The following is a 26,122-nucleotide window of genomic DNA, read 5'->3' as shown; positions in this document are numbered from 1 at the left end:
TTCCCAGATTTTTACTTCACCCTCCACCTTCCGGTTTCACCCTTCACCTTCCGGTTTCACCCTTCTCGCTCCCCTCCCCCACCTTTTAAATCTACTCCACATCTCTTTTTTTCTCCAGTCCCGCTGGACTCATTTCCATAGGTGCTGTCCGGCCTGCTGAGTTCCTCCAGCAGTTTCTATCCTGAGTTCCTTAGAAGGCTGGCGTCATTCAATGTCTGCAGTGAGATGCTGAAGATGTTCTATAGGTCAGTTGTGGAGAGCGCCCTCTTCTTTGTGGTGGCGTGTTGGGGAGGCAGCATTAAGAAGAGGGACGCCTCACGTCTTAATAAGCTGGTAAGGAAGGCGGGCTCTGTCGTGGGCAAAGTACTGGAGAGTATAACATCGGTAGCTGAGCGAAGGGCGCTGAGTAGGCTACGGTCAATTATGGAAAACCCTGAACATCCTCTACATAGCACCATCCAGAGACAGAGAAGCAGTTTCAGCGACAGGTTACTATCGATGCAATGCTCCTCAGACAGGATGAAGAGGTCAATACTCCCCAATGCCATTAGGCTTTACAATTCAACCGCCAGGAGTAAGATATGTTAAAGTGCCGGGGTTGATTGTATTTAATGTATTTAAGTAAACTACTTAAGAACTTTTTAAAAGCTATTATTAATGCTTTTGGAGAGAGTGATTTAGATGCATATCATATTTTTACTGAGTTAAGTATTGTATGTAATTAGTTTTGCTACAACAAGTGTATGGGACATTGGAAAAAATGTTGAATTTCCCCATGGGGATGAATAAAGTATCTATCTATCTATCTATCTATCTATCTGTTGTTTGGGTTTCCAGCATCTGCAGATTTTCTCTTGTTCGTTCTTTCCCCTCCCCGCTTTTTTATTCTGGCACCTTCCCTCTTCCTTCTCAGTCCTGAAGAAGGATCTCAGCCCGAAACATCGACTGATTATTCTTTTCCATAGATGCTGCCTGACCTGCTGAGTTCCTCCAGCCCTTTGTGTGTGTTGTTCTGCCAGATGACTGCCACCTTGCCGATCGGGTACCTGCAGGCCATTCCGTGCTGACCACTCCCTGATGGAATTGTGGTCAAAGGTGTTGGTCTGGAAGAACTATGACCAAGTTTACTAATGCAAGGTTCATATGTAGAGGGCGATGAACAAAGCAGTTGCGGAGAAATTTCTCGGACTCGTCGCTTCCATCAGATTGACTACTGCAGCCCCTGGAGGCAGCCAGCCGACCAGCGATTACCGACCAGCGATTACTGACCGGGCCAGAGTTTGGAACAAAGAGCGAGTGGACTACGAGAGAAAATGGAGAACAGGAAGGAGCTGCACCCCGGGAAAAGGCTGGGGAACCAGCCGGGAAGACTGAAAATCTGCCTGAGTGGTGCCACAGTATCAACTGCTTATTCAATGTCTGTAAGACCAAGGAGCCGATTACTGATTTCAGGGAGAGGAATGCAGGGCTCCCTAAACAGTTCTCCTCAGTAGATTAGGGGTGGCGAGGGTCAGCAACTTTAAATTCCACGGTGTTATTATATGGGAAGACCTGTGCGGGTCTCAGGCAATGCATACAATTAAGAGTTCATCTACTTCCTTAGGAGTTTGAGAAAATTGGACATGACACCCAAAACTTTCACAGGCTTCTAGTGGAGAGTTTACTGACAGGCCACATCACAGCCTGGTATGCAGACACCAAACGTCTTCAATGGAAAGTCCTACAAAAAGTACTGGATACGGCCCGGTCCCACCTGGGTAAAGCCCTCCCCTCCATTGAGCCCATCTCCATGAAGCGTTGTCGCAGGAAAACAGCATCCATCATCGGGGACCCCCACCACCCAGGCCATGCTCTCTTCCTACTGCTGCCATCAGAAGGTGGTACAGGAGCCTCAGAACTCACACTATCAGGTTTAGGAACAGTTATTACCCCTCAACCTTCTGCCCTTTCAACCAGGGGAGATCAGTTCATTTGCTCCAACACTGACTAGTTCCCACAACCTACAGACTCTCATTCATCACATGTTCTCGATGGTTTGTTTATTATTATTAGTTCCCTCTCTTTGTATTTGCAGTTCCTTGCATTTTCTCTCTGGCTGATTGGCCCAGTTGGTGCTGTCTTTCACTGATTTTATTATAGTTATTATTCTATTGTGGGTTTATTGAGCATGCCCGCAAGAAATTGAATCTCAGGCTAGTAGACGGTGATATATGTGTACTTTGATAATAAATTTATTTTGAACTTTGAACTTTTGTACAGAGGGCAGTCGCGGTACTGCAGGGGTTCAGCGGCTCCCCGAAAGTGAAAGGATCCTGAGCCCGGAAGTACCGAGTAAACATGGCTTCGAAAGGACAGGTCGAGAGTTTAACCGAGGAGGTAGTTTGTCCCATCTGCCTGGATTTCTTCACCAACCCGGTTATACTGGAGTGTGGACACAACTACTGCCGTTCCTGTATCACCCGGTGTTGGGAAAGGGAGGAGAGAAACTCCTGCCCGGAATGTAGAGAGGAGATTGCAGACCGCACCCTCAAGGTCAATCGGGTTTTAGCAAATCTCTCTGAGAAAGCTCGAAAACTGAACCTGAACCCGATAGAGGAGAAAAGTAAACTTCACTGCGAAGAACATGAGGACGAACTGAAGCTGTTTTGTGAGACGGACAAGAAACTGCTCTGTGTGGTCTGTAGAGATGCGCGGGAGCACAGGGAGCACAGCTTCCTGCCGATTAAAGAAGCTGTGAAAATGTACAAGGTAAAAATCAACCGATTGATCGCCTGTTTACTTTGTCGCATCTTTATTGTCTAATTTATTTACTCTGATTTTCAGGATAAGGTCAAATCTTCCTTAGACTGTCTCACAAAAAAGGAATCAGACATTCAGAAAATGGAGCGGCAACAGAAAGGGGAGATTTCTGGAGTTCGGGTGAGATTTTCCGATTCTTCGTGGTATTAGAAACATAGAAAACCTACAGCACAATGCAGGCCCTTCGGCCCACAAAGATGTGACGAACTACCTAGGCTTACCCATAACCCTCTACTTTTCTAAGCTCCATGTACCTATCCAGGAGCCTCTGAAAAGACCCGTTTGTTTCCGCCTCCACCGCCATCGCCGGCAGCCCATTCCACGCACTCATCACTCTGCGTAAAAAAAAAAATTACCCCGACATCTCCTCTGTACCTACGCCCAAAAACCTTAAAACTATCTATGCCCTCTCGTGCTAGCCATTTCAGCCCTGGGGGAAAGCCTCTGACTATCCACACGATCAGTGCCTCTCGCTATCTTGTACACCTCTATCAGGTCACCTCTCATCCTCTGTTGTTCCAAGGATAAAAGGGCAAGTTCACTCAACCAATTCTCATAAGGCATGCTCCCCAATCCGGGCAACATCCTTGTAAATCTCCTCTGCACCCTTTCTATGGTTTCCACGTCCTTCCTGTATTGAGGCGACCAGAATTGATCACAGTATTCAAAGTGGGTCTGACCAGGGTCCTGTATAGCTGCAACATTACCTCTAGGCTCTTAAATTCAATCCCACGATTGATGAAGGCTAATGCACCAATTGTCTTCTTAAGCACAGAGTCAACTTGTGTGGCAGCTTTGAGCATCCGATGGACTCAGACCCCAAGATCCCTCTGATCCTCCACACTGCCAAGAGTCTTACCATTAGTGCTATATTAAATAGAAACATAGAAAACCTACAGCACAATACAGGCCCTTCGGCCCATAAAGTTGTGCCCAGCATGTCACTACCTTAGAAATTACTAGGCTTACCTATAGCCCTCTATTTTACTAAGCTCCATGTACCTATCTAAAAGTCTCTTAAAAGACCCTATCGTGTCCACCTCCACCACCATTGCCAGCAGCCCATTCCACACACTGTCCACTCTCTGAGTAAAAAACTTACCCCTGACATCTTCTTTGTACCTACTCCCCAGCACCTTACACCTGTGTCCTCTTGTGGCATTTTAGCCCTGGGAAAAAGCCTTTGACTATCCACACAATCAGTGCCTCTCATCGTCTTGTACTTATTCTACCATCATATTTGACCTACCAAAATGAACCACAATAGACAATAGGAGTAAGCCATTCAGCCCTTCGAGCCAGCACCACAATTCACATTCCTGCCTTCTCCCTATACCCCTTGACTCAGCTATCTGTAAGATCTATATCTAACTCTTCCCTGAAAGCATCCAGAGAATTGGCCTCCACTGCCTTCTGAGGCAGAGCATTCCACAGATCCACAACTCTCTGGGTGAAAAAGTTTTTCCTCAACTCCGTTCTAAATGGCCTACCCCTTGTTCTTAAACTGTGGCCTCTGGTTCTGGACTCCCCCAACATCGGGAACATGTTTCCTGCCTCTAGTGTGTCCAATCCCTCAATAATCTTATATGTTTCAATCAGGTCCCCTCTCATCCTTCTAAATTCCAGTGTATACAAGCCCAGTCGCTCCGATCTTTCAGCATATGACAGTCCTGCCATCCCGGGAATCAACCTTGTGAACCTACGCTGCACTCCCTCGATAGCAAGAATGTCCTTCCTCAAATTTGGAGACCAAAACTGCACACAGTACTCCAGGTGTGGTATCACCAGGGCCCTGTACAACTGCAGAAGGACCTATTTGCTCCTATACTCAACTCACCTTGTTATGAAGGCCAACATGCCATTAGCTTTCTTCACTGCCTGCTGTATCTGCATGCTTACTTTCAGTGACTGATGAACAAGGACACCTAGATCTCGTTGTACTTCCCCTTTTCCTAACTTGACACCATTCAGATAGTAATCTGCCTTCCTGTTCTTGCCGCCAAATTGGATAACCTCACATTTATCCACATTAAACTGCATCTGCCATACATCTGCCCACTCACCCAACCTGTCCAAGTCACCCTGCATTCTCTTAACATCCTCCTCACATTTCACACTGTCACCCAGCTTTGTGTCATCTGCAAATTTGCTAATGTTACTTTTAATCCCTTCATCCAAATCATTAATGTATATTGTATATAGCTGTGGTCCCAGCACCGAGTCTCGCGGTACTCCATTAGTCACTGCCTGCCATTCTGAAAGGGACCTGTTAATGCCTACTCTTTGTTTCCTGTCTGCCAACCAATTTCTATCCATGTCAGTACCCTACCCCCAATACCACGTGCTCTAATTTTGCCCACTAATCTCCTATGTGGGACCTTATCAAAGGCTTTCTGAAAGTCCAGGTACACTACATCCACTGGCTCTCCCTTGTCCATTTTCATAGTTACATCCTCAAAAAATTCCAGAAGATTAGTCAAGCATGATTTCCCCTTAGTAAATCCATGCTGACTCAGATCAATCCTGTTTCTACTATCCAAATGTGCCGCTATTTCATCTTTTATAATTGACTCCAGCATCTTCCCCACCACTGATGTCAGGCTAACTGGTCTATAATTCCCTGTTTTCTCTCTCCCTCCTTTCTTAAAAAGTGGGATAACATTAGCTACCCTCCAATCCTCAAAACTGATCCTGAATCTATAGAACATTGGAAATTGATTACCAATGCGTCCACGATTTCTAGAGCCACCTCCTTAAGTGCCCTGGGATGCAGACCATCAGGCCCTGGGGATTTACCAGCCTTCAGTCCCATCAGTCTACCCAACACTATTTTCTGCCTAATGGGAATTTCCTTCAGTTCCTCTGTTACCCTAGGTCCTCTGGCCACTATTACATCTAGGAGATTGTTTGTGTCTTCCCTAGTGAATACAGATCCAAAGTACTTGTTGAACTCGTCTACCATTTCCTTTTCTCCCCCATAATAAATACACCTATTTCTGTCTGTAAAGGCCCAACTTTGGTCTTAACTAAATTTTTCCTCTTCGCATACCTAGCTTTTAGTATCCTTTATATTCTTGGCCAGCTTACCTTCATACCTCATCTTTTTCCCCCGTATTGCCTTTTTAGTTATTTTCTGTTGCTCTTTAAAAGTTTCCCAATCCTCTAGCTTCCGGCTCGTATTTGCTATGTTATACTTCTTCTCTTTTATTTTTATACTGTCCTTGACTTCCCTTGTCACCCCCAACTCCCCTTAGAATCTATCTTCCTCTTTGGAATGAACTGATCCTGCACCTTCTGTATTATTCCCAGAAATACCTGCCATTGTTGTTCCACTGTCTTCCCTGCTAGGGTATCCTTCCAGTCAACTTTGGCCAGTTCCTCCCTCATGGCTCCATAGTCCCCTTTGTTCAACTGTAATACTGACACTTCCGATTTTCCCTTCTCCCTCTCAAATTGTAGATTAAAACTTATCATGTTATGGTCACTAACTCCTAATAGCTCCTTTACCTCGAGTTCCCTTATCAAATCCAGTTCATTACACAACACTAAATCCAGAATTGCCTTCTCCCTGGTAGGTTCCAGTACAAGCTGCTCTAAGAATCCAACTCGGAGGCACTCTACAAACTCCGTTTCTTGGGGTCCAGTACCAACCTGATTTTCCCAGTCTACCTGCATGTTGAAATCCCCCATAACAACCGTGGCATTACCTTTGTGACATGCTAATTTTAACTCTTGATTCAACTTCCACCCTATATCCAGGCTACTGTTTGGTGGCCTGTAGATAAATCCCATTAGGGTCTTTTTGCCCTTACAATTTCTCAGTTCTATCCATACTTACTCTACATCTCCTGATTCTATGTCACCCCTCGCAAGAGACTGAATTTCATTCTTCACCAGCAGAGCCACCCCACCCCCTCTGTCCGCCTGTCTGTCCTTTCGATAAGACGATTACCCTTGAATATTCATTTCCCAGCCCTGGTCCTCTTGCAGCCATGTCTCTGTTATTCCCACAACATCATACTTGCCAATTTCCAACTGAGCCTCAAGCTCATCCACTTTATTTCTTATACTTCGTGCATTCATATATAAAACTTTTAATCCATTGCTCCCCTCACCTTCCACATTGATTCCTATTGCACTTGGCCCGACTCTCTGATCCCTTCCTGAGCTTTCTGCCCCGTTAATTCTGTTGTCTTTCTTAACTTTTCTTATTTTCTCTGTCCCTTTAACAGTATTTCCAGTTTGTCTTCTCCCCCCGTCTTATAGTTTAAACACACCCATGTAGCAGTGGCAAACCTGTCTGCCAGAATGCTGGTCCCCTGCCTGTTGAGGTGCAACCCGTCCCTTTTGTACAATTCATCCCTACCCCAAAACAGATCCCAGTGGTCTAAGAATCTAAAACCCGGCTTCCCGCGCCAGCTCCTCAGCCACACATTGAGATCCCATATCTCCCTGTTCCTGCCCTCACCAGCACGAGGAACTGGAAGCAAACTGGAGATAACCACCCTGGAGGTCCTGCTTTTCAGCCTTCTTCCGAGTTCTCTGAAGTCACACTGCAGAATTTCTTTCCTCTTCTTCCCGATGTCATTTGTGCCGACATGCACTACCACTTCCGGCTGTTCACCTTCACCCTTGAGGATTCCCTGCAATTGGTCCATGACGTCCTGGATCCTGGCTCCAGGGAGGCAACACACCATCTTTAAATCCCGCCTGTTGCTGCAGAAACCCCTTTCTGTACCTCTCACTTTGGAGTCCCCTACTACCACGGCTCTGCCTGATGTCTGACTCCTCGGGTTTGCTTCTGCACCAATTTTTGACTCACAGACCTGTCCGCCTCTCAGACTGGCAGTGTCTTCTGTCCCAACAGCTTCCAAGAGGGTGAAACTGTTTTCAAGAGGCACATCCCCCAGTGTCTCCTGTACTCCATGCTTCCACTCCTTCCTCATCGTCGCATCCCCCCTCTCTTCCGGTATCCTTGGTGTAACAATCTCACTATAGGTCCTGTCCAGAAAACTCTCGGTTTCCCAGATGAACCTGAGGTCATCCACTTGCCTCTCCAGTGCCCCAACACGTTCCTTCAGGAGCTGAACCTGGACACACTTTTCACAGTTGTAGCAGCCGGAGGCTCCATCAGTGTCCCTGACCTCCCACATCAGGCAAGCATCACACTGAATCTGTCATTTCTTCACCACCTCTCACCCTCCCCACTGTGGCGTAGTCTCCTCCCTCAGCCTCCTTGCCGTCGACTCCTCAGCCAAAGACTCACACTTTTCTCACAAGGCCCTTCCCTCGACAGGCCACTCCCCTAGAGCAAACCTTGCTTATATTGGCTGATAAATTGACTAATTTGTTTCACTTGCTGCCCCTCTGCCGACCGTGAAGGTATGTGTTGCAGGCTGGTCCCGAACAGTTTTTAAATCAACCGCTCCTGAAAACAACAGATAAAAGACTCCCAAGAGCTTACCTTCTCAGCCAATCCCTGTACTCACTCCTTCACTTGCCGACCTTGACCTTGAGACCACCTCACACCTATCTGGGTTGAACTCCATCTGCCACTTCTCAGCCCAGTTTTGCATCCTATCAATGTCCTGCTGTAACCTCTGACAGCCCTCCACACTACCCACAATACCTCCAACCTTTGTGTCATCAGCAACCTTACCAACCCATCCCTCCACTTCCTCATCCAGGTCATTTATAAAAATCATGAAGAGAAGGGGTCCCAGAACAGATCCCTGAGGCACTCCACTGGTCATCGACCTCCATGCAGAATATGACCCATGTATAACCACTCTTTGCATTCTGTGCGCAAACCAATTCTGAATCCACAAAGCAATGGCCCCTTGGATCCCATGCCTCTTTACTTTCTCAATAAGCCTTCATCAATGTGTTTAGTAGTCACATTTTCAAAAAAATTCAATCAGGCTCGTAAGGTACGACCTGCCTTTGACAAAGCCATACTAACTATTCCTAATCATATTATGCCTCTCCAAATGTTCATAAACCTTGCCTCTCAGGATCTTCTCCATCAACTTACCAACCGCTGAAGTAAGACTCACTGGCAGATGAGATACAATGTTGAGAAATGTATGGTTGTACATTTTGGAAGAAGAAACAATTGGGCAGATTATTATTTAGATGGGGAGAAAATGCAAAAATCGGAAGTGCAAAGGGACTTGGGGTTCTAGTGCAAGATATCCTAAAGGTTAACCACCAGGTTGGATTGGCAGTAAGGAAAGCGAATGCTATGTTGGCATTCATTTCAAGAGGAATAGTGTATAAGAGTAAGGAGGCGTTGATGAGGCTCTATGGGGCACTGGTGAGACCCCATTTGGAATACTGTGTGCAGTTTTGGGCCCCCTATCTTAGAAAGGATGTGCTGATGTTGGAGAGAGTTCAGAGAAGATTCACTAGGATGATTCCTGGAATGCAGGGACTAACATATGAGGAGCGTTTGTCGGCTCTTGGATTGTATTCATTAGAGTATAAAAGAATGAGAGGGGATCTTATAGAAACATTTTGAATGTTGTAAGGGTTGGACAGAGTAGATGTGGAAAGGCTGTTTCCCTTGGTGGGTGAGTCCAGGACAAGAGGTCACAGTCTTAGAATTAGAGGGTACCCATTTAATACAGAGATGAGGAGAAATTTTTTTAGCCAGAGGGTCGTGGATTTATGGAATTCATTGCCACATTCAGCTGTGGAGGCCCAATCATTGAGGGTGTTTAAGGAGGAGATTGATAGGTATCTAATTAGTCAGGGTATCAAAGGATATGGGAAAAAAGCCGGAAATTGGAACTAGACGGGAGAATAGTTTAGCTCATGGTGGAGTGGCGGAGCAGACCCGATGGGCCGAATGGCCGGCTTCTGCTCCTTTGTCTTGTGACCTTGTGAATTTCCTGGGCTATCTATACTCACTTTTTTGAATAAGGGAACAACATCTGCAACCCTTCAATCCTCGGGAACCTCTCCCGGCCGCATTGATGATGCAAAGATCATCGCCAGAGGCTCACTAATCTCCTCCCTTGCCTCCCACAATAGCCTGGGGCGCATCCCATCTGGTCCTGGTGTTTTATCCAACTTGATGCTTTCCAAAAGCTCCAGCACGTCCTTTTTCTTAATATCTACATGCTCAAGCTTTTCAGTCCGCTGCAAGTCATCCCTACAATTGCCAAGATCCTTTTCTGTAGTGTATACTAAAGCGAAATATTCATTAAGTACCTCTGCTATCTCCTCTGGTTCCACACCCACTTTTCCACTGTCACACTTGATAGGTCCTATTCTCTCTTGTTTATCCTCTCGCTCTTCACATACTTGTAGAATGCCCTGGGGTTTTCCTTAATCCTGCCCGCCAAGGCCTTCTCATGGCCCCTTCTGGCTCTCCTAATTTCCTTCCTAAACTCCTTCCTGCTAGCCTTATAACCTTCTAGATCTCTAATATTACATAGAATTTTTTGAAATTTTTGTAAACCCTTCTTTTCTTCTTGACTAGATTTACAACAGCGTTTCTACACCACAGTTCCTGTACCCTACTATCCTTTCCCTGTCTCATTGGAACGTATTTACGCAGAACCCCATGCAAATATCCCCTGAACATTTGCCACATTTCTTCTGTACCTTTCCCTCAGAACATCTATTTCCAATTTATGCTTCTGAGTTCCTGCCTGATAGCCTCATATTTCCCCTTTCTCCAATTAAACGTTTCCCTAACTTATCTGTTCCTATCCCTCTCCAATGTTTTTATAAAGGAGATAGAATTATGATCACTATCTCCAAAATGCTCTCCCACTGAGAGATCTGATACCTGACCAGGTTCATTTCCCAATACCAAATCAGGTACAGCCTCTCCTCTTGTAGGTTTATCTTCATATTGTGTTCAAGAAACCTTCCTGAACACACCTAACAAACTCCACCCCATCTAAACCCCTCATCTAGGGAGATGCCAATCGATATTTGGGAAATTAAAATCTCCCACCACAACAACCCTGTTATTATTGCACCGTTCCAGAATCTGTCTCCCTATCTGCTCCTCGATGTCCCTGCTACTATTGGGTGGTTTTCTGCAGCTGTGACACTATCTCAGATCAACAGTGCCATGCCCCCACCTCTTTTGCCTTCCTCCCTGTCCTTTCTGAAACATCTAAAGACATCGGTCTGAGTGTGACCCTTCTCTACCACCTGTCTATCCTCACTTTTGCACTGTCTTCAAGCTTTCTCTATTTGTGAGTCAATTCTCTTTCCTCCATCACTCCGCAGCAATTCTAGTTTAAACTCTCCCCAATAGCCTTAGCAAACCTCCCCGCCAGGATACTGGTCCCCCTCAGATTCAAGTGCAACCTGTCCTTTTTGTACAAGTCACACCTGCCCCAGAAGAGATCCCAAAGATCCAGAAATCTGAGTCCCTTCCCTCGTTCCAATCCCTCAGTCACGCATTTATCTTCCACCTCATTCTATTCATATTCTCACTGTCATGTGGCACAGGCAGTAATCCCGAGATTACTACCTTTGTGGTCCTGTTTCTCAACTTCCTTCCTAACTCCCTGTAGTCTGTTTTCAGGGCCTCCTCCCTTTTCCTACCTATGTCGTTGGTACCAATATATACCACAACCTCTGGCTGTTCTCCTTCCCAATTCAAGATGTAGTGGACGCGATCGGAAACATCCCAGTCCCTAGCAACCTGAAGGCAAACTACCTTCCTGCATCCACAGAATCGCCTGTCTGACCCCGTAACTATAGAGTCCCCTATCACTGCTGCCATCCTCTTCCTTTCCCAACCCTTCTGAACCACAGGGCCAGACTCTGTGCCAGAGGTGCGACCACTGTTGCTTCCCCCAGGTAGGCTGCCCCCCCCAACAGTACTCAAACAGGAGTACTTATTGTCAAGGGGTACAGCCACAGGGGGTCTCTCTTGCCTCTGACTCCTGCCCTTCCCTCTCCTAACTGTTACCCACTTACCTGTCTCCCCAGGCCCCGGAGTGACTACCTGCCTATGACTCCTCTCTATCACCCCTTCGCTCTCCCTGACCAGACAAAAGTCATTGAGCTGCATCTCCAGTTCCCTGACGTGGTCTCTAAGGAGCTGCAGCTCGACACACCTGCTGCATGTGTAGTTGTCCAGGAGGCTGGGAGTCTCCAGGACCTCCCAGGTCTGACACCGAGCACAGAAAACCGTGCTCACACCCATACTTTCTGTCTGTATTCTACACAGATAACCTACCTTCGACCCGATGTCGCCGAAGCCCCATTGAGCCAAAGCCTTCCTCTAGTCAGATGCCCGCTCCTCTGGCGCTCTGTAAAGCTGCCTTCTTTTTAAACTCCTCCCACTGTTCTCATTGGCCGACCTCCGCGCGCTTGCACAGTCGCGTTGGTCAGCACAACACCATTACAGAGCCAGTGACGTGGGTTCATTTCCCGCCGTTGTCTGTAAGCAGTCCTCCCCGGGTTTCCTCCAGGTGCTCTGGTGCCCTCCCACAGTCCAGAGACAAACGGGTTAGTCGGTCAATTGGGCCCGTTGTGTGGGAGGGTTCTGTCACCCTGCTGTATCTCTCAATAAAAAAGAAGATAAAATAATTGCAAAGTAATGCAGCTGCAAAAAATTGGGTTTGATCACGTCCTCTGGTATGGCCTACACGAAATTTGCATCCACGTGACGACGGCAGCTTCACCCACATCCCATGGACGTGGCTGTTGAATAACTCGGCCGAAGGACAGTTTTGCACACAACCAAATAGACAGAAGGGCCTGTTACTGCACTGCAGTGATCGAAGACTCTGTGGATGGCTGATCAGCTGCAGTAATTATCCTTGTGAATTGGGGGGGGCACTAATGGGCAAGTGAGTGAGAATAGGTTTCAGATTAAACTGAAAGAGGACTGATGTGGTTTTTCAGAGAAGCAGCATAGAATGTGATGGCTGAAAGGGCACATTCCATGTCAATAGACAATAGACAGTAGGTGCAGGAGTAGGCCATTCGGCCCTTCTATGCCCTACGGAAATACAACTTAGTAACACAACATATTAACCCTCACCTTTGGTTTGACAGGAACAGTCACACAGCCTTCAGTCAGAGATCATGTCCCAGTTTGCTGAACTGCACCAGTTTCTCACCCTGAAGGAGCAGCAGGTACTCCGAAATGTCAGGGAAGAAGAGGCGAGGATTCTAAACCCAATGGAGAAAAATCTGCACGAGATTCAAGAGAATTTAAAGGTTATTCAGGAGGAAATCTCGAAGTTACAGGAGAGGATGGATCAAGAAGACAGTATAACATTTCTGAAGGTGTGGAATTACTTGTGAAATTTGAATCAATATAAGTGCACTGTCACAAAATGGGGAGTGACATACTTGAGATAAATGCAGCATTTCTGCAATTAAACTGATTTCAACCAGATGTTTTCACTGTTTGGGACTGTTGTCTCCAAATGTGCCTTATACATCACAGGGCAGTCTGCAGCCTTGTCAGGAATGAGTAACTCTGAGCATAGCCTTGAGCTGATGATCGTTTCTGTGATTCCCACGTATAGTACCCCTGAAAACTTGCATTAAAATCCAGTTCCAATCACACACCGTTCCCTCTTAGCTGCGCAGCTGTGCATAAACTGAAATGTCCCCGTGCACATAGCCTTTGTTACTACGCAGCTAGAACTTTCTTTTATATTCCACGTGATTAATTACAGGATATTTTACAATGATATTAACATAGATTTCAAAAGATAAAGGGAAATACCAGCCGTATTGGAGTTTGAGAGTGGGAGCATTTCAGTTCCTACAGTGAGGGAACAGTGGTGGTGGGTGTGAAGGTCTTTTAATCGATCAGTAGGAATGAGGATGAATTCCAGAAGATAAGCATATTCTGTCAGATAGGTTCCTCAAGGGATTCCATCCCATACCATATCAGAGCAGGCTATTTAGTCCGCCATCTCCTATCATCTTCCTATGCTGCACGAGCCTGCCCCCAGCTGTTCACCACACTCAATGTCTTCATTCCCCTTCCACATTATATTTCATGTCTGATGTCTGCTTCAGCCACAATGGCAGTGAATTTCACATTCTCATCGCTGAATATCTCAGGGATTTATTAAAGGCCACCTTACGTTTTACCTTTGCCTTATGTAGTCCTCTCAAAAGGAGATACTGTACTTTCCCAGGTACATTCTCCACACCACCCATTGATAATTTTCACCTCTTCGATCTCATCGTTACTGACATTTTGTCAAAATGTTGATCCTTTTCAAACTTCCTTGAACTTTTCACCCACTCAGTTAACTTTTCAGAAACATTTCTTGTACCTTCTCCTGTCGTTCTTTGTCAGATCTGTAATGTTATCATTTGGGCCCTGTGCCAGAAGGAGTGAGAGTTGGAATTTTTTAGCATCTGTAATCATTTGGATGAAACGCTTGCTCTCGGGCTGCGTGCGGACGGTCAATCTCAGCCAATTCAGATCTGTGTTTTATTTATTTCAGGAGGAAGCTGCTCGAAAGAGGAGGTAGGACCCGCTCTTTACTGAAACTCTGCTGGATTTTATAAAATGTGTCATGGATTGCTGGTGTTTGGGTAATAACCAACTGTTTAATATTTGCAGGATCAGTGATGGGAGTCAATTATTGTCTGTGACAGGTGGCACCCTGCCAGTTGAGAAATTCGATCAACCTGTATTGTACACAGTGTGGAGTGAAGTGTTTGATGCCATTAAGCGAGGTAAGTCTCATACAGAGTCCTTTGTCAGTGTCTTTCAGAGAATTTTAAACTGAGGCAAAAATTGAATTCACTGATGGGGGAACTGAAGCTTTTTCCCTGCGCAGCATCACTTTCATATAGTCAGCTGCCTGATCATATAAGCATCACTTTCATATAGTCAGCTGCCTGATCATATAAGCATCACTTTCATATAGTCAGCTGCCTGATCATATAAGCATCACTTTCATATAGCCAGGACAGATCCCTGAGCACACCAACCGAGGAGCACAATAAATCATGTACATGGGCTTTTAGGTGAACCACTGCATCCTGAAGCCACCCGCACTGCAAAATACCCCATGAGGTGGCATTGAAATGAACCACATACTCTGAGGATTTGTTTAATTTAATGACAGGGACAAAAGAAATAAGCCAATGACAATGTAGTGACTCGGGTTGTTCGAAAATGCCCTTGTGTCCTTCAGGAAAGGAAATTTGCTCCACTCACCTTCTCTGACTTGCCACGACTGCAGACTCTGGTTAACTCAGGTGCTGGATATGCAGGCCTTTTAGTTGTTCATTCAAGTTAGTTCATTTCGACCAAGATATCTTCCTGAGCTAGTCCAGTTGCTGATGTTCACACTGCATACATCTAACCCTTTCCTATTTACGTACCTGTCTAATTATATTTTAAAATATTGTAATTTTACCTGCCTCTACAGCTTCCTCTAACAGCTCTTTCCACTGTGTGATAAAGTTGCCTCTAGATCCATTTCAAAATTTCCCCTCTCACCTGCAATCTATATCTCCTCTGGATTTACACCTGCTCAGTCTGGGAAAAAGACTGAACGTCCATCTTCTCCCCACTCCTCGTGATTTTATATGGTGCCTTGTAAAGAATTCAGCCCCCAACACTTTGTTCACATAAGTGAGTGTTAGAACCAGGGATTTTGATCAATTTAACTGAGAATTTTTATTTGTGAATCTCATGCTCCTTTTTTCACAGTAGAGCCCAGAAACAGGGAAGATTGTAAAGCATGAAAAACTGAAAATTCAAACACTGAAATGACAGCATTTCAAACCTATTCATCCCCCTTTGTTCAGTACTTATGTAGTTGGACCACGTCTCACTGTTATTACAGAAGGTCGTCTATTTGGATAAGCCTCTATTAGCCTTGCACAACATTGTGGAGCAAGATTTGCCCATTCCTCCTTGCAAAATGGCTCGAGCTGCGCCAGGTTAGTTGGGGAGCGGCAGTGGACCGCAACCTTGTCAGAGATGTTTGATTGGGCCACTCAAGTACATCAGTCTTCTGCATTTGAACTCCACGGTTGCTCTGGCACTGTGCTTTGGGTCATTGTCCTGCTGAAGGACAAACTTCCTCCTCAGTTTAAACTTTCCGGCAGAGTCCAGCAGATTTTTATCCAGGATCTCTCTATTTTAGCAACATTCATCTTCCCATCAATCCTGACCAGCTTTCTGTCCCTGCCATGAAAAGCATCACCATATCATGATCACGAGAAAATCTGCAGATGCTGGAAATCAGAGCAGCACACACAGAATGCTGGAGGAACTCAGCAGGCCAGGCAGCATCTAGGGAATACAGTACACAGGCGATGTTTCAGGCAGAGTCCTGATTTTGGTTGTTCCCATAGCATGCTGTTACCTCCACCCTGCTTTGCAGTAGAGATGGTGTTACCTACCTGTTGCACCCCATATTAGCTCTTTGGCACACTTAGTGTTGAGGCCAAGGAGATCCACTTTAGTCCCATCAGTCCACAACATCTACTTCCACATCTTCTAAATGATGTTTTGCAAAGCCTTTATGGGCAAGGATATGCTTTTGATTTTAGCCGGGCCTTTCTCCTTCAATAAATACCCTTTTGATGCAAGGCCTTAGAGGTCGTAGAGCCATGAATTTCATTTCCAGTTGCAGCCACTGACTGCTGCGGCTCACTCAGAGTGACTGTTGGTGTCACTTCTACAAATTCACCTCTTTTCCGGTTTAGAGGGGCAGCCTGACCTAGATAGTATGACCGTGGTTGCAATGGACTGCACTGAGCTCCAAGGTATGTTCAATGCCTTTCAGATTGTCTGTACCCTTCTCTGCTACCATTCCCCTTCCTTGCCTTGAATGCTTTTTTGTCTTCATTTTGATTTGGTCTGTTGAAAATCTACCATACTGCTGGACCTCATAGAGGGGGCGGAGGTATTTATTCTCATGAATTCAATGAAAGCAGGTGCCCTTCTAATTTTCTACATCAACAAGCTGGGCGAGTTGATATTCAATATATTGCACCTGAGGAAAGTTACTGTTGTAATGACAAAGGGGCTGAATACTTATCAGCCTCACAATTTAGGTCTTTAATAATTGACAGGTTTTGGAATTTTTCTTTCACTTGACATGATGCACAATGCTTTGTAGATTAGCTCCAAAAGTCCTACAATATATTTTAAATTTGGAAAATGAGACAGTACAATGTGAAACTTGTTGTGGGGCTGAATACTTTTTCAAGGCACTGTGGTGTAACCCCTCAATTTCCTATAGTGAAGGGAAATGGACCCATCTATCCTATAACCACAGTCCTCCAGATCTGGTAAAGTCCATATGAATCTTTTATGCACACTTTCCAGCTTAATGACATCCTTCTGATAGTTGGGAACCAGAAATGCGGACAGTTCTGCGCGTACAGTCTGAACAATGACTTGTACAGTGACTTCCCAGCTGCTGAACTCAAAGCCCTGTCCAAGGAAACCAAGTGTGCCAGATGCCACCCTGACCACCCTGTCTACCCGTGCTGCCACTTTCGGGGAAGTCATGTACCTGTATCCTTTGGTCTCTATTTTGGAATTATTTCTATGATTTACTGTCTGAATCCTGTGCCAGTTTAGCAGACTAAAATGTAACATGTCACAATTGTCGAAGTTAAATTGCATCTATTGTTCTTTGATCCCTGTTCCCAGCTGATCTCAATAAGCTGGAAACTAGACAGTTTTCCCCACTGTCCACTTTATCACCAATTTTGCTGGCATTCACCAAACTTACTAACCATACAATCTCCATTGTTTTCTGAATTGTTAATACCGATGGCCAGTATCAGTGAACCCAGCATCGATCGCTGAGGCACACCACTGGTCACAGGGCTCCAGCCTGTAGAACAAACTCTCACCAGCAGTCTGTCTCCTATCACAAAGTCAGTTATTTCTCCAGCTGGAAGTGTCATTTGCAACTTTACTGAATAACACCCATATAACACTCAACATCAGAGGTCCCAACACTGACCCCTATAGGACACCACTGATCATAGACCTCCAGGCAGATTAACACCCCTCTAACATAACCCTTGGCTTTCCATAGCGAAGCCATCTGAATCCAATCTGCACTCGTCTTTTGTAAAACGTATAAGTTCCAAGGCAGAACTATATATATTCCTCCCATTCCCAGTCTCCATGGTCCTCTCCCGTCTCCTCTGAGTCCAGGTATCAATGACCACATTGGTCCTTAATGAATCAAAACCCTCTATCAGGGTGAGAGTGGGTGGGTGATGGGGTCAGGGGGGGTTTATGGGAAAGGGGACAAAGGGACCCTTATCACCCATATTCATCCCCCTTCACCTTCTGTTTCCATCTACACACACAGTTCACCACGGGCTTTCCACCCCTCCCCCATCTGGTTCTGATTCGATCTGCCATTCATGGTTCCCGTTATCACCTCCTTTACTGAGAAGATTCCAAAACAGACTGGATTTGTGTTCCTGTTTTCCACCTTCCATCAGCTGACTCCAAAACAGCAATCTCGCCCACATTCTTCCATAAACGTGCTCCGTCTTCCTCTAACTTTCCCCCTGTGCCAGTCTCCATCTGTCATTCACTGCCCAGTGCCTCCCAGCTCCAGCCCACAACCCCACCCTACTGCTATTCCACTGTCACCTCAGGCTCCTGTCTCGTCACTCCCCCTCTCCTCTCTACACCGACCATCTCCCCTCTCCACTCTCAGTCCTGACGTAGGGTTTCATCCTGAAATGTCGACAGTCCCTTTCCTCCCACAGCTGCTGCCCCACCCACTGAATTCCTGTAGCAGATGTGATTTTTGGATATATTTAAGGTGGAGCTAGAAAACTTTTGAAAGACCGAGGATCTGAGGTTCTGGGGAACTGGTACAGATCAGGAATTGTTTGCTACATCAATCAGTCACATGGAATGAAGGGCTGGTTCCTGTGCTGTACTAAGTTCCCTGTTCCTTGTTTAGAAGAATGAGAGGAAATCTGGTTAGCATGTTTGTAGGTGACATTAAAAATGGATTATCCAAGATTACAATGTACCTTGATCAACTGGGCCAGTTGATCAACTGACAAAAGCCCGATGGAGTTTAGTTTAGAGAAACAGGAGGTGTTGCACTTTGGGAAGCTAAATGCTTCTCATCAGTTGATGGGCCACTGGTCAGACAGTCCGGGCGGAGTGCGAGAGGGGATTTGTCAGTCCGAATACGGAGTACAGGAGCTGGGACTTCCTGTTACATGTGTACAAGACGTTGGTCCGGCCACATTTGGAGCAGTGTGTACAGTTCTGGTCACCTTGCTACAGGAAGGATGTCTTTCAACCGGAGAGGGCAGAGCAGATTTACAAGGATATGCCGGGCCTGGAGGCTTTGGGCATAAAGAGCGGCGGGATAGGCTGGGCCTTTCTCCCTGAAGCTGAGGAGGCTGCCAGAGGAAGGTTTACAATGTTTTAAGACATGTTGTCAGGTGTGAAGGATTTATTTATTTAGTGACACAACACAGAATAGGCCGTTGTAAGCTCAACGAGTCGCACAGTGCAGTAACCCACCTTTTTTAAACATTAACCTAATCACAGGACAATTTACAATCATCAGTTGACCTACTAACCGCTACGGCTACATCCACACTAGACTGGATAATTTTGAAATTATCGCGTAACAACGATAGGCATCCACACTATGCGTTTTTGAAAATATCTCTATCCACATTGAAATGGAGATTTCGGCGAATCTCCTTCTCCTGTCCATGCACAGGACACATCTACCGAAAACAAGCAACATGTTTGGTGTTGAATCTCGCCGTAAAAGTGCACGTTTGTGTAGTTACAGACGAGAAAAACTTAAAACGACGGACAGCTGTTGGCTCTCGCGCGGGAGAACTTAAAAGTAAAAAAAGCAAATACTGGAGCGTACGGAGGCAACCGACAGGGAGTTCACGGACAGATTGACCCGGCTGACGACAAACATTGAAAAGCTGACTAACTCTGTTGTATTAATCAAGCCCCTTGTTAAATGTATAAATGTTTTAATGTCTGCGTCAGTGTTATCTTGTATTTCCATACAATGTTACATTAGGCTGTTACACATCTATTGTCAGAGAAGTTCTTGCATAAATAAGTAAACCTCCTTCATATGAGCAAGGACAGAAAACAGGGCAAATTGAGTACAGTATACTTATTTATTCAGTAAGTTATGGGTCAAAGTATTTGGTGAGTACATTTCTAACTCTTCTGGCTTCAGTCTCATTGCCGTCTGTTCTGAAATTGTTATGTTGTGTTCAAGAAAACAATGAAATAGCGCGCTACCGTCTGACAGCGTTTTCAGAAGTCTCCGGTTACCCCGTCCACACTGATCTGCCCGAGCAGCGTTTTCAAAAATACCCAGCCTGGAAAGCATTTCTGAAAAGCTCCGATTTCGGGGGACGAAAACGCCATTTTAGTGTGGACAGAGGGTAAAAACGAAGAGAAAAAGCTTCGGTTATGGATTTATCTGGTGTAGTGTGGACGTAGCCTACGTCTTTGTATCCCGACTGTGCCTGAGGACCAGCGGCCTCTCCCCTGGTCCTGAGACCGCCCTGCTCTTGTCTTCCCCACCCCCCCCGATCTTCAGTGACTCTAATTCTCTGTTTCTCCCCCCCAGACTCCGTCACCCTGGATGTGGAAACGGCGAATCCAGGGCTCGAGGTGTCTGAGGATCGGAAGAGTGTGAGATTGACCGGGACCCGGAGGAATCTCCCTGACACTGGGAAGAGGTTCAGAGACCGGGCTTGTGTGCTGGGATCGGAGGGATTCACATCGGGGAGACATTACTGGGAGGTGGAGGTGACGGGGAATCGGTGGTGGTATCTGGGAGTCGCCGCAGAGTTTGTGGAGAGGAAGAGACAGGTCGGATTGAGTCCGGACACCGGATTCTGGATTATCGGGCGGGATGATCACACAATCAATGTTTTTACCTCCCCTGAATTCCATCTCCCTGCCGGTCCCATCCCGGGGAGGGTGGGAGTTTATCTCAGTTATGAGTCCGGGACAGTTTCATTTTACAACGCGGAGACCAAGTCCCATCTCCACACCTTCACTGGGAATAAATTCACGGAAAAACTTTATCCTTTCTTCTGGACTTGGCATAAAAACCAGTGGCTGAGAATCTGCTCTGGTTCCGCTCCAGGTCTGTAAACGGGTCGGTTCCGGGACCGGCGTCAGGAGTCAGTCAGTGTAAATATAAATGTGCGGAGAGTGAAATAAACACGATGTGAGAATTATCGATCCATTAATTTTAACCCATTCACCGCATCCGTCAACGGAACAGAAACACTGCGGATTCGGCAGCAGCCGCGGACCGCGGATCCTGAACTCCCCTGCTCCCCCGGGTCCTAAAGTCCATTCACCCAGGGCCAGGTTAAGTGGGACAAGTTGTAGTGGTTAGCGAGGTCAAGGTGAATCTTGGGTAGGCGGGACATACGATGGAGGTAATATGTCACGAGGAGAGAGAAAATTAAAAAGTGACAAAGGGGGAGCAAAGGAACCGGCTGTTTGCGAATTTGATGTTCACACTGTAGGTTGCACAGGGGGCTGGGATCCTGACGGATTCCTGGTGGAATCAGTTATTCTGTTTTGGACACATTTACCCCCGGGACATGCAGGAAACTTGCAGTCAGTCAGGATCAGTGCAAATTATACACCAGTGAGACCAGGTAATTATAGACCAGTGAGTCTTACGTCTGTGGTGGGAAAGCTGTTGGAAAAGATTCTTAGAGATAGGCTGTATGGGCATTTAGAGAATCATGGTCTGATCAGGGACAGTCAGCATGGCTTTGTGAAGGGCAAATCGTGCCTATCAAGCCTGATAAAGTTCTTTGAGGAGGTGACCAGGCATATAGATGAGGGTAGTGCAGTGGATGTGATCTACATGGATTTTAGTAAGGCATTTGACAAGGTTCCACACGGTAGGCTTATTCAGAAAGTCAGAAGGCATGGGATCCAGGGAGGTTTGGCCAGGTGGATTCAGAATTGACTTGCCTGCAGAAGGCAGAGGGTCGTGGTGGAGAGAGTACATTCATATTGGAGGGTTGTGACTCGTGGTGTCCAACAAGGATCTGTTCTGGGACCTCTACTTTTCGTGATTTTTATTAACGACCTGGATGTGGCGGTAGAAGGGTGGGTTGGCAAGTTTGCAGATGACACAAAGGTTGGTGGTGTTGTATATAGTGTAGAGGATTGTCGAAGATTGCAGAGAGATACTAATAGGATGCAGAAGTGGGCTGAGAAGTGGCAGATGGAGTTCAACCCGGAGAAGTGTGAGGCGGTACACTTCGGAAGGACAAACTCCAAGGCAGAGTACAAAGTAAATGGAAGGATACTTGGTAGTGTGGAGGAGCAGAGGGATCTGGGGGTACATGTCCATAGATCCCTGAAAGTTGCCACACAGGTAGATAGGGTAGTTAAGAAAGCTTATGGGATGTTAGCTTTCATAAGTTGAGGGATAGAGTTTAAGAGACACGATGTAATGATGCAGCTCTATAAAATTCTGGTTAAGTCACACTTGGAGTACTGTGTCCAGTTCTGGTCGCCTCAGTATAGGAAGGATGTGGAAGCATTGGAAAGGGTACAGAGGAGATTTGCCAGGATGCTGCCTGGCTTAGAGAGTATGGATTAATGTCAGAGATTAAGGGAGCTAGGGCTTTACTTTGGAGAGAAGGAGAATAAGAGGAGACATGATAGGGATATTAAGAGGAATTTAATACAAGATGTTAAGAGGAATATTAATACAAGATATTAAGAGGAATAGACCGAGTGGGTGGCCAGTGCCTCTTCCCCAGGGCACCACTGCACAGTACAAGAGGACATGGCTTTAAGGTAAGGGGAGGGAAGTTCAAGGGGGATATTAGAGGTAGGTTTTTCACACAAAGAGTGGTTGGTGCGTGGAATGCACTGCCTGAGTCAGTGGTGGAGGCAGACACACTAGTGAAGTTTAAGAGACTACTAGACAGGTATATGGAGGAATTTCAGGTGGGGGGGGGTTATATGGGAGGCAGGGTTTGAGGGTTGGCACAACATTGTGGGCCAAAGGGCCTGTAACGTGCTGTACTATTCTATGTTCTATGAAAGAGTATCGGAGTTGGCGATCCACGTCGATGACACCTCACTGAACTGATTCAAACCTGCTGCAGTTTTCAAGTATCTTCCGTTTATTTTTAGTTCTTCGAACATCGGGTTGAAACAAAAGTAGATCTGACAAAAGATTCTTCAGATGCTGGAAATCCGCAACAAACTCACACGGGAGGAACTCAACCAGTCAGGCAGCATCTATGGAGGAGAATAAACCGTCGACATTTCCCACCGACATCCTCCTTCAGAAGTCAAATTAATGATGGGGTGGGGTAAAAAGTACAAGGTGGCAGGTGATAGGAGAGGGGGAGTGATGGATGAGGGAAGCTGGGTGCTGGTAGGAGGGGGAGGGGATGGATGAGGGAAGCTGGGAGGAGATAAGAGAGGGGAGGGGATGGATAAGGGAAGCTGGAGGAGATAGGAGAGGGGGAGGGGATGGATGAGGGAATCTGGGAGGTGATAGGAGAGGGGGAGGGGATGGATGAGGAAAGGTGGGAGGTGATAGGAGAGGGGGAGTGATGGATGATGAAAGCTGGGTGGTGATAGCAGAAAAGGGAGGGGATGGATGAGGGAATCTGGGAGGTGATAGGAGAGGGGGAGGGGATGGATAAGGAAAGGTGGGAGGGGATAGGAGGGGGAGGGGATGGATGAGGGAAGTTGGGAGGTGATAGGAGAGGGGGAGTGATGGATGAGGGAAGAAGCTGGGAGGCGATAGGAGAGGGGGAGTGATGGATGAGGGAAGCTGGGTGGTGATAGCAGAGGAGGGAGGGGATGGATGAGAGAAGCTGGGAGGTGGCAGGAGAGGGGGAGTGATGGATGAGGGAAGCAGGGAGGTGATAGGAGAGGGGGAGTGATGGATGAGGGAAGAAGCTGGGAGGTGATAGGAGAGGGGGAGTGATGAATGAGGGAAGCTGGGAGGTGATAGAGTGGGAGGGGATGGATGAGGGAAGTAGGGAGGTGATAGGAGAGGGGGAGTGATGGATGAGGGAAGCTGGGTGGTGATAGTAGAGGAGGGAGGGGATGGATGAGGGAAGCTGCAAGTTGGTAGAGGGGGAGTGATGGATGAGGGAAGCTGGGATGTGATAGGAGAGAGAAGTGATGGATGAGGGAAGCTGGCAGGTGATAGGAGAGGGGGAGTGATGGATGAGGGAAGATGAGAGGTGATAGGAGTGGGGAGTGATGGGTGAGGGAAGCAGGGGGGTGGTAGGAGAGGGAGGGGATGGAGGAGGGAAGCTGGGGGGTGATAGGAGAGTGGGAGGGGATGGATGAGGGAAGAAGTTGGGAGGTGATAGGAGAGGGGGAGGGGATGGATGAGGGAAGCTGGAGAGTGGTAGGAGAGGGGGAGGGGATGGATGAGGGAAGATAGGAGGTGATAACGGAGGGGAGTAATGGATGAGGGAAGAAGCTGGGAGGTGATAGGAGAGGGGGAGGGGATGGATGAGGGAAGAAGTTGGGAGGTGATAGGAGAGGGGGAGGGGATGGATGAGGGAAGCTGGAGAGTGGTAGGAGAGGGGGAGGGGATGAGCTGGAGAGTGGTAGGAGAGGGGGAGGGGATGGATGAGGGAAGATAGGAGGTGATAGCGGAGGGGAGTGATGTGTGAGGAAAGCAGGGGGTGGTAGGAGAGGGAGGGGATGGAGGAGGGAAGCTGGAAGGTGATAGGAGAGGGGGAGTGATGGATGAGGGAAGCTGGGAGGTGATAGGAGAGGGGTTGTGATGGATGAGGGAAGCTGGGAGGTGATAGGAGAGGGGGAGTGATGGATGAGGGAAGCTGGGAGGTGATAGGAGAGGGGGAGCGATGGATGAGGGAAGCTGGGAGGTGATAGGAGAGGGGGAGTGTATGGATGAGGGAAGCTGGGAGGTGATAGGAGAGGGGAGGGGCTGGATGAGGGAAGCGGGGGTGATAGGAGAGGGGGAGTGATGGATGAGGGAAGATGAGAGGTGATAGGAGTGGGGAGTGATGGGTGAGGGAAGATGAGAGGTGATAGGAGTGGGGAGTGATGGGTGAGGGAAGCAGGGGGGTGGTAGGAGAGGGAGGGGATGGATGAGGGAAGAAGTTGGGAGGTGATAGGAGATAGATAGATAGATAGATAGATAGATACTTTATTCATCCCCATGGGGAAATTCAACTTTTTTCCAATGTCCCATACACTTGTTGTAGCAAAACTAATTACATACAATACTTAACTCAGTAAAAAATATGATATGCATCTAAATCACTATCTCAAAAAGCATTAATAATAGCTTTTAAAAAGTTCTTAAGTCCTGGCGATTGAATTGTAAAGCCTAATGGCATTGGGGAGTATTGACCTCTTCATCCTGTCTGAGGAGCATTGCATCGATAGTAACCTGTCGCTGAAACTGCTTCTCTGTCTCTGGATGGTGCTATGTAGAGGATGTTCAGAGTTTTCCATAATTGACCATAGCCTACTCAGCGCCCTTCGCTCAGCTACCGATGTTAAACTCTCCATTACTTTGCCCACGACAGAGCCCGCCTTCCTTACCAGCTTATTAAGACGTGAGGCGTCCCTCTTCTTAATGCTTCCTCCCCAACACGCCACCACAAAGAAGAGGGCGCTCTCCACAACTGACCTATAGAACATCTTCAGCATCTCACTACAGACATTGAATGACGCCAACCTTCTAAGGAAGTACAGTCGACTCTGTGCCTTCCTGCACAAGGCATCTGTGTTGGCAGTCCAGTCTAGCTTCTCGTCTAACTGTACTCCCAGATACTTGTAGGTCTTAACCTGCTCCACACATTCTCCATTAATGATCACTGGCTCCATATGAGGCCTAGATCTCCTAAAGTCCACCACCATCTCCTTGGTCTTGGTGATATTGAGACGCAGGTAGTTTGAGTTGCACCATATCACAAAGTCCTGTATCAGTTTCCTATACTCCTCCTCCTGTCCATTCCTGACACACCCCACTATGGCCGTGTCATCAGCGAACTTCTGCACATGGCAGGACTCCGAGTTATATTGGAAGTCTGATGTGTACAGGGTGAACAGGACCGGAGAGAGTACGGTTCCCTGTGGCGCTCCTGTGCTGCTGACCACCGTGTCAGAGGGGGAGGGGATGGATGAGGGAAGCTGGAGAGTGGTAGGAGAGGGGGAGGGGATGGATGAGGGAAGATAGGAGGTGATAGCGGAGGGGAGTAATGGATGAGGGAAGAAGCTGGGAGGTGATAGGAGAGGGGGAGGGGATGGATGAGGTAAGAAGTTGGGAGGTGATAGGAGAGGGGGAGGGGATGGATGAGGGAAGCTGGAGAG

General features: G+C 46.9%; 1 protein-coding gene across 1 annotated transcript; it reads left to right on the top strand.

Moving 5' to 3' along the window:
- Positions 1–2,323: 2,323 nt before the first annotated feature.
- LOC140719463 (zinc-binding protein A33-like) lies at positions 2,324–21,000 on the top strand. Its single transcript, XM_073034163.1, has 6 exons — positions 2,324–2,748; positions 2,824–2,919; positions 12,835–13,068; positions 14,253–14,275; positions 14,372–14,487; positions 20,385–21,000. The coding sequence occupies exons 1-6, from the start codon at positions 2,338–2,340 to the stop codon at positions 20,915–20,917; spliced, it is 1,413 nt and encodes a 470-aa protein (XP_072890264.1). The 5' UTR covers positions 2,324–2,337; the 3' UTR covers positions 20,918–21,000.
- Positions 21,001–26,122: the final 5,122 nt, after the last annotated feature.

Source organism: Hemitrygon akajei, chromosome 2, assembly GCF_048418815.1.
Source record: "Hemitrygon akajei chromosome 2, sHemAka1.3, whole genome shotgun sequence".
NCBI lineage: Eukaryota > Metazoa > Chordata > Chondrichthyes > Myliobatiformes > Dasyatidae > Hemitrygon > Hemitrygon akajei.
Note: the sequence above shows the minus strand (reverse complement) of the source record. Positions and strands in the feature narration are given on the sequence as shown.

Excerpts from the sequence above, each read along its gene's own strand:
- LOC140719463 (XM_073034163.1), top strand. The coding sequence starts at position 2,338 with ATGGCTTCGAAAGGACAGGTCGAGAGTTTAACCGAGGAGGTAGTTTGT. Across the intron at positions 2,749-2,823 it reads AAGCTGTGAAAATGTACAAG|GATAAGGTCAAATCTTCCTT; the intron begins GTAAAAATCAAC and ends TCTGATTTTCAG. Across the intron at positions 13,069-14,252 it reads ACAGTATAACATTTCTGAAG|GAGGAAGCTGCTCGAAAGAG; the intron begins GTGTGGAATTAC and ends TATTTATTTCAG.